We start from the raw sequence: 9,619 nt of genomic DNA on the forward strand, positions 1-9,619 counted from the left end.
TCCACTCCAGGCATCTCGTATGACGTCCAGGCGAAAGCTTCTACATTCCTCCTCAAGATTCCTATTAACGACTCATTTTCTAACGGGGGGAGACTTGACCCTCCAAAAAAACATCTCCTTAGATCTTCTCATGCCATTTGCACCCTCTCGAGATCCTCCACATACTTTGCAACTCGCTATTGTTCGACTTCCTGCAGGACTACGGCTTCATCCTACATCATCATAAAATCTCACAGTGATGTGGACCTTTCTTTTGTTGTGACATGAATAATTCTTTTGATGTCGGCTGGTCTCTTCTTATCTCCACTATACCACTCCTAGTAGGAAACTTCAACATCTGGTGATATGTTAAAGGCATCGCCTCCATCATCATGCCCATTATACAATTATAAAAAAATGGAACGTTTACTACTAAAAACTCTACCTCCCAAGTCTTTGGTTTGGCCGTGATCGGTAGTCGTATCTTCCCCAATGGCCATAAAGGCATTGTAAGAGCATTGTACCAAATGAGAAGGGATTGGGATTAGGTCTATCTGAGTTGTTCCCACCTTTTAGAAGAGGGGGGGTAATACATTATCTATGCTAAGCATCTTTGATCCACCATCACTCTCTTCACATCAATTTTCTCCTTGCGCAAAGTGATTACTAACACATCTTATGTTGAAATTGTACTCCCGTTGCATCTTCCTTAGAAAATATTATTCATGCTGAATCATCTCCTGGCCTTCTTCATCCCACGTGGGTTGCAAGTGAAGACGTAGCACCTGTTTTCCTTATGTCACGTCTTTCTATACTCCGCATGAAATTCTGCTTCTGAGGTCAAAGCATTTATAAATCTTATCACTTGGGTCAGAGGCTCTGCCTTCTACTTATGAGGCCGAAGCAAGACCATATTAATAGAGCAATGAAAATAAAATAAAATTGGAGTTTCTTCTCGACAAAACATAACTTTTCGTCCCTCAACTATCGATAGTTTCGTTTTTGTCCCTAACTTTTTTCCCAACTATGGGAAAGAACTCCGGTTGTCCCCCGAATAAATCCAACAATAAAGAAATCATATGTGGTGTCTGAGTTTACTAAAATTGTCCATGGTGGAATGATGTGTAATCGTCCACATTGGACAGCTTACCCATGTGGCAAATAAGTTGAAACAAAAAATCCCAATCCCCTAATTTCCCCATTTTCCTTCCTTCGCAACTTCTTTTTGGCCTTCTCTATAGAGCATCTTGTAACAGCTATTGGTTAATTCATTTTCTGTGTTGTATCCGCGAGAATCTAATTTCTTTCGATGGCGAAGGAGATCCGCCTTCTTATATTTCTACATCTAGGATCCGACTTGTATCAGCGATACTAATAGGAATAGGAAGTAAACCGTTATGGCAAGGAAAGGTTTGATTCAAAGGGAAAAGAAGAGGCAAAAATTGGAACAAAAATATCATTTGATTCGTAGAGCCTCAAGAAAAGAAATAAGCAAAGTTCTGTCATTGAGGGATCAATGGGAAATTCATGGAAAGTTGCAGTCCCTAGGGGTGTCCATTGGATGTTTAAACCCTGACCGACTCGGGTCTTATCGGGCTAGCCCGAAAATAATTTGATCGGACCGGGTTTCACTTGGCCCATTAAGAAGTTAACAGAGCCAGGCCCCGGGTTAGGTTTTTACATATTATCCGATAACCCAGTAAGATAATAAATTAAATTAATATTTTTAGTTTTAATACTACATAATATATATGATAATAAATTAAATTATAATTGTATTTAATTATTTTACACCGTTTAGGGTCAAAACTCCATTGGGCTAGGCATGTTAATATTACCAAGTAACCCAAAACCCTACCAGGAAAACATGATAACCCAATGACCCGGTGTTCCCTTAATAGGGTTATCGGGCGGGTCACTCTCCCATCGACAAACACCTGGTCAGGTCGAACCCGGTCCAATAACCTGAAACCCGGCGCGATGGACAGCCCTAGTAATCCCCACCACAAAATAGTACAACGACACGTCTTCATCGACGTTGTTTTTCGACTGGAAGACCAAGAGCTAACTATCGAGACTTTGGGTTATCCGGACACATACTTCGTGAAATGGTTCATGCAGGTTTGTTGCCAGGGGCAACAAGATCAAGTTGGTAAGGGTTAAAGCATCCCCTTTCGTTTTTCTATTCATTTATATGATCCTCGAGATAGAGGAGCCCCCTTTACCATTCTGTACAAATGCGTTACCCTATTTGTACAGAATGGTAAAGGGGGTGTGTAACCCATTTGTACATAATGGTAAAGGAGGTGTTAAACCCTTATTTACTCCTCAACATGTCAATACTTACGCCTCGCCTTATGGAGGGGATAACGCACCACCTTACTTTTTCACATTTAAAAACACTTCTTTTGTCTAAGGTGAGGAACAATAAGTGGCGAACTTAAATAGTTTAGGAACATATCGTTTAACTTATTCAAAGTTTGTCACATAGGTGCCACGAATGACTTTTCCGACCACTGCATCACTTGAAAGATGAAAGGGGGTACTTATCCATAATTGAGATATAAAATTGGGAAAAAAAATTTAGGCACGAAAATGAAACCACGTGTATAATTGACAGACAAAAAATTACATTTTGCCATTTCTTTTTCAATTTTTAGATAAAGAGATTGTGAGATGGTTAATTCCATAGTGCAATCTCAACATTTAAAAAAAAAAAAACCCAAAAAATTGGAAATAATAAAAATCTTTATAGATGTGTCACGTACCACTTTAAGTATTTGGTGACATTTGAATGTAAATTACCATTACAAATTACAATCAATAATCTCCACTTGAAATTAGCGGATGTTAATAGCAGCTCTAGATCCAGACAGAAAGCATGGTGAATTTTAATAAACTATAACAGAAACAGACAGAAACCAGAAATTTAGGTCAACAGAGAGGATCTTCATTCTCCAAGGACCAAAATGTGATTAAAATCTACCAATCAGATTTGAAATGCTTTTATTGTTGGAAAAGAAAGGGTCACTTCACAGATTATGCAGAATTAAGACACAATAAGTCAGCCTTGAACCACCAACAACAACGCAGTCTCAACTATTTCTTTTTCTTTTTTTTTTTCAAAATGTTCTTTTGGATTTCCATTAACAAAAACAAAATTGGATTTTGTGTACATGAAAAACTCTATCTCTCTACATTGCTATTAAGCATGTAAATGAAACTGTTAAAAAAAATAGAAAGATGTGCAGCAGAGGTTATATGAAAGAAAACTTATTTTCCAAGGTTGTCGGACCATAGTGGTAATGCTATTGTATCTGGGTCTTGTTCTATCTGGTGAAAGACCTTCTTCCATAGTCTTCCTCTTGTTATTATTGTTGGATTGTTGTTGTTGTAGCAAATGAGAGTCTGACTCTTCTAGTTTATGTTCTTCCTGCTGTTGCTTTTCTTGTATAATTTCTTGCTTTTGGTTCATTATTTTTGTTCTCATCATATGAGATTTAAGCCTATTCACGTCTGATAATCTCACTGGCTTCAAGAAAAACTCTTCTGCTCCTTCCTCTAAACATCTGTTGATCCAGACAATATATACCCAATTAGCCACTTCAACCTAAAAATCAAATTCCTTAAAAGATTTCCAGATTAAAAAATTATGATCATCAAACCCAATAACCAGATGTTTTTCTCTAGGATTAATATTTAGTACATTTTGACAAAAATTTAAACCAACTATCATAGAAAGTAAGAAAAAGTTCTTTTCTTGATCATCTGTGTACCTGGTGATCCTTGAAGGAACATTCTCAGATGACATGATCACTACTGGGATGTTTCGCAGTGGTGATGATGATTCCTGCAAAACCATAGACAACCCTATTAACTTCTTAAAGGGAAAATTTTCTTTTTATTATTTCAGATTGAAAATCTAGTGATTGAGATGGATCCATGGGGAATCAAAGACAATCTTTGACATATCTATGTATTGATTTGTTTAGATTTGAAGTTGGGTGGGAAAATATACCAAAAGATTTTCTTAGACATCTTCAAGCTAGTGGTGAAATTGACCCATGAGGCCTACTGACAACATCCAAACTCTACCAATTTGGAATGGAAATATCAAATATCAACAAACAGGAAAGACTTTCATGAAAATATATTCTTACCAGGAAAGTGAAATGGTCTAAATAATTGAGGAAGACTAACAGACAAAAAGGATAGAAACCAAAAGCAAACCTTGATTTTCTTGAGTAAGTCATAGCCTGTCATTCCTGGCATACAATAATCTGTGATAATGAGATTCACTTCTACTTCCTGTTAAAACACAAAACTAAAGCACCATCTCAGATACCCAGACAAAAGGAAGTCAAAGAAAAATTATCAGGAATGTTTAGGAATATGGACTTAGAAAGAATAAGATGCAAAAAAAAAATAAAAAAATAAAAAAATAAAAGAAAAGCAGAACAAAGCAAATGAAAAGAAGCATACCTGTTGATTATTTGGGGAAATAGAAGGTGTATTTGGGCTGATTTGGTCATGTTCCTGCAAACCCAGAAATTCCAGGGCCTTGCTACCTGAATCAACTGTAGTAACTGCCACGAAATCCAAAAAGACAGAATCAGAAACCCATCTAGAAAGGGAAAAAAAACCTTCCAAAATAAGAAACAATGAGAGAATTCTAGCAATGTTTCTTGGTACCTTGATATGAAGATATATTGAGGAGCCTCTCAATGAGTTTCCTATCCATGCGGCTGTCATCAACAGCTAAGACATGAAAATGAGCTTCGGCTGCTGCCGTACCCATTGCCACCTGTTTGATTTAAGATCGAAGAAAGAACCAGAACCGAAGGATAAAGATGCCAATGAAGAGGAAAAGTGATGCTTTAGAGGAAGAGAGAGAGAGAGGAATAGGTGGAGAGGAGAAGAAAAAGTGGAGGGTCTTTGTATTGAAAACTTAGAAATAAGACCCACCAAAAATTCACCCGCAAAGCAAAGCAAGATCCGACCTGATTTCCTCTCAAATTTGCAATTTTTCCAAGTCGATTATTATTAAAAATTAATTACAGAGCAGGCAATGCAAAATAAAAAAATGTAAAAAAAAAATCACCAAAATAAATAGAATATACCAAAAAAAATCTTAGAAGGCAACAACAATATCTTTTATTTGCGGGGGAGAAGAGAAGTGTGTTTTATTCACTATAAAAGTGATAAGGATCTCAGTAAATAAGATATCAGTCATCTCAGTGAGTCACATTTCATTCTTTGGTTCAATCATTAGGTTTTGTGGATTCCTACACTTACGTCAATCAAAGAATAAGATGAATTATTGGGATGAAAAACATTTTTATTATTTATATTTATAAAATACCAAGGTGAAGCCGGAATAGAAAATGACAGAGAAAGGAAGTTTTGGAGGAATTTAGGGGGCATGGATGAATTTTAGTTTACTTTTTATTGGGCCAATGAGAATTTATGGGTTACAATGGTGTCAATTTATTGGCTTCATGGGGCAAGCATGAGAGCATGGGGTTTGCTTGACACATATGTTTGCTTTGCTTTATACAAAAATGGGACCCACATCTTACACAAAAACACATTTTTAACTCTAAATCAATATTGAGTTTCATCTCTATTACACAAAATCAAGCCAACAAATTTACATCATTGTATCAATACATTTTGTTGGCCCAACCACATAAACAAAACATATTCCTCAATACAGTCACATCAGTAAAACACAAATCTACATAGCCCCAACAAAAAACCATCATTGTCTTAAGTGGGGAGAGACATGGAACCCACCAAAATCCCCACAAAAAGATAGTTTATGTTAGCAATTGTTGCTCTCTCTTTCTCTCACTAAAATGTGAAATGAAATCAGGTTGAGCTTTACCATATCTTGAGCAGGTGGGGAGGAGGACCAGGAGGTGGCAATGCATACAAGAGAGAAAGTGGGGGAAATTTTTTTTTCCGACGGCGCTACGTATCTCTAATAAATTCAGCTATAAATCAGTCATAACATGTAATTAGAAAATACAATAACAAAAATAATGTAATTAGATAATATAATAACATAATTTAATGTAATTAGATAACATAATACTATTACGGTCAATTATGAAAGATATTCTAAGGGATACAATGAGTTTTCGATTTTTTTCTCTGCCCATTTGATTCCCTTTTAAGATTTGCTGCCCATGCTCATCCCCATCCATGTGCACATGCCAATGCATCTATTCCCCCAAACAAAATTTAATTAATCTGCTTTCTAATAATAATCATGCATTTAAAAAAGAGGAATAACAATATATCTCATGTGAATGGGCATTTAATTATTATCCTTGAAGATTTGTAGTATGACATGGGTATGAATAAAAATGAGAACTGAATTAGATAAAAAGATACATTTGGAAGGTAAAAAATTAGATATATATTAATTGTTAAATGCAATTAAGTTTTTACTGTAAATCCACACCTCCATATACACCAACAATATTGTTTGTCTTGGGTTGTCTAGTTTCCGATGATAAATTGGGCTCGCACGGCTTTGTTTCTCATTAGCCCAGCTACTACAGGCCGAACTCCATGGGTCAAAACCCAACTCACTTGGGTTAGGAAAGAGCTTGTTGGTGTAATGAGGGAGGGCTTGTCTTTATAAATTGTAAGGAATTACCCACATCTTTCGATGTGGTACTTTTAACACTCCCCCGCATTTATGGGTTGAGTTATGCTAAGACCCAACAAATGGAATAGAGGTCATGTCCAACCAAACAAAATTGCTTCAATATCATATTGTAAATCCACACCCCCACACACACCAACAATATTGTCCACTATGGATTGTCCGGTTTCAGAGGATACATTGGGCCCGCACAACTTTGTTCCTTTGTAGCCTAGCTACTACATGTTGAACCCCATGGGACAAAGTCCAACTCACTTGGATTAGGAAAAGGTCTTGTTGGAGTAATGAGGGAGGGATTGTCCTTATAAATTGTAAGGAATTTCTCACATTTTTCGATGCGGTACTTTTAACACTCCTCTATACTTGTGGACTGGGTTATGTCAATACCCAACAAATGGAGTAGAGGTTATATTCGACCGGACCGAATTACTCTGATACCATGTTGTAAATTCACATCCCCATACACACCAACAATATTGTCCGCTTTAAGTTGTCCGGTTTTTTCGAGGATACATTGAGTCTGCTTGACTTTCGATGTGTTACTTTTTAACAAGTTTTCATTAAATTTGGACCATAGTTAGTGTCCGTTTGGGCGTGCTGTGAACTGTTGTGCGATGCTGTGAGATCTAAAACTATGGTGCTGTGAGATTAGTTCAAACACGAAGCTGTTTGAAGCATCACTTTTAAAACTGTGGTGAGGTGCTGTGAGGTGCGTTTGACGTATCTAAATTACGGTTATATTATATGACTAATAATATTAATATAAAATCACTTAACGTTTACATTGTACATTAATCTAAAATAAAATAATTGACCTAATTTGATTACGTTGGACAATTCAACATATATTTAAGATGTTTGGGAGTCCTGCGAGGTGAGATGAGGTGTTGCGAGGTGAGATGTTGTGGTGCTGTGAGGTGAGTTCTGCTAACAAAAAGCGTTTGACGTGTCACAAAAAACTGTGGTGTTGTGAGGTGAGGTGCACCTAAATGCAGTGCACATGCTATGTATGATAAGTAGTTGAGTTTCATCTATTTGATTGAGTATTGAAATTCCATGGGCGAAAAGTTTGTTATTAGATTCAAGATTTGATGATTAAACTTTCTAGACACATACACACAAGTGGATCAATTCATGAAAATTATTCGAAGATCTGGTAAGAAAATCAAAGAGAGTATGATCGATCACATTGATCCTAAGGGAAATGACAAAGCAAGTTGTTCATCATCTTAAATTCTCCAATTCCAACTATGATTAACATTAAAAAAGCATTGCTTAATGGTTAATTAATTTAACCATCTATTCAAAAAATTTACAACATAATCCCAAAAAATAAATAAAAGAAAAAATGTTTTGTTAGATCACTTTTGGGTGAATTTTTAATTGACATAATATTGGGGAGATTTTTTTTTGAATACATGGGTGAGAGATGAGGGAGGCTTGAACTCGAGATCTCTATAAGATACCACACACATGAGTGTGATCTGAGTTACTCGTGGTTCTCGTATTGAGGAGGTTTTGATATATATATATATATGTTGAAATATTTTCATTCCTATCACACTTGATATTTAAGCATTGAATTAATTCTAAACTAATCAAGTTAGGCCAAAATTAGTATTTACCCATTTTAGACGATCATATTCCAATTTGTTGGCACGTGTGTGTGTATATATATATATATATATGAGGAATTCTCACATAAGAGTCTAATGTAAGGGTGTAAAATAAGGATATATGTTTACACTATTGATTTGAAACATGTGGGACCTAAAACAGTGGACTCCACTTGTCATCTCATTCATCCACACCATTAAAACGTAACCCTTATTTTACAATCTTATATTAGGCCCTTATATATATATATATGCACAATACAACGCATGCACGCTTGCAAACATTAGGGAGTTATAACTGTGCTTGTCTGCCTTGTAAGGAACCTCACATGTTCCTACTTATCAAATTCCATCATCACTTGACCCTACAATTGTTTTTAAGGCTCAATCACTGTCTTATGGACCCCAAACAAATCAATCCCATGAAAAAAAGTTGGTGTATGATCAAATATTTATTAGGGTTTCTAATTTACAATTACTCAAATACTCATATCATGCATGGTACCATGGTCCCCTATCTCTTCCACTCCAAATCCTGAAAAGAAGTTGCCCTTTAAAAGTTTGATTCTGACACAAATGGGAAGTAATCATGGTATCCAATAATTTTTTTATTGACTAAATAAATATATGGTAATTAATTAGATATGGCTCTAAGACATCTTAAATTGGATTGGTTTAGATTAAATTGTGATGACGTTGAAAACTAGTTGTTGTTTTGATGATGTATTAGGCGGTAGGATTGATGTTAGATAGTATTCTTGATACTGCAGAGTACGATCTGCACAAGAGAACAAGTAAGTTAAGGGGATCCAAACAAGTTCTTAGGGGACCTCTCCGACGCTCAAGTCAATAACTATCAAATAGGAGTGTTTGTGCGCGAAACTCTCTCTCAAATAGCTAATATAACTTAAGAATACAAAAGTTCAAGATCGTTTATCTATAGTGGAGGTCCATTTTTATATGAGTCAAATGTAGTTTTGGTAGAACTAGATTTCCTCTCCCTGATCTCAGGTGGAATTATAAGAAGGTGTATTATATCCTGATTGCTTTCCTAAGTAGAGTTTGTTCCTTTCAGATTCTTAGTTTTCTTATGGTGTTTGGTCACCACTAGTTATCGAACAGGCGAGCTCGGTATTTCACCAAAAGGGGCTTTTTGGTCTAGCAAAGGTGCTGATCTTCGAGTGTCATGCTCTATGTGACCTCTTCAGATCCCTTTTCTCGGTTGATGTCCTCGGCCAGTAGTAGAGGAATGTCGTCCTAGTGGGATTTTGGTTCATGTGCCACGTGTCAAGATCTGAGTGAAGATTATTTTGGTATTATCATATGTTCCCACACCTTTTCTCCTAGT

General features: G+C 36.1%; 1 protein-coding gene across 1 annotated transcript; it reads right to left on the bottom strand.

Annotated features, from left to right (window-relative positions):
- Positions 1 to 2,770: 2,770 nt before the first annotated feature.
- On the bottom strand, positions 2,771 to 4,898 carry LOC119997664 (two-component response regulator ORR9-like). Its single transcript, XM_038844823.1, has 5 exons — positions 4,672 to 4,898; positions 4,462 to 4,565; positions 4,210 to 4,287; positions 3,756 to 3,829; positions 2,771 to 3,548 (listed from the first exon to the last, which is right to left on the bottom strand). The coding sequence occupies exons 1-5, from the start codon at positions 4,775 to 4,777 to the stop codon at positions 3,206 to 3,208; spliced, it is 705 nt and encodes a 234-aa protein (XP_038700751.1). The 5' UTR covers positions 4,778 to 4,898; the 3' UTR covers positions 2,771 to 3,205.
- Positions 4,899 to 9,619: the final 4,721 nt, after the last annotated feature.

The sequence above is a fragment of the Tripterygium wilfordii genome, chromosome 4 (genome assembly GCF_013401445.1).
Source record: "Tripterygium wilfordii isolate XIE 37 chromosome 4, ASM1340144v1, whole genome shotgun sequence".
Classification (NCBI taxonomy): Eukaryota; Viridiplantae; Streptophyta; class Magnoliopsida; order Celastrales; family Celastraceae; genus Tripterygium; species Tripterygium wilfordii.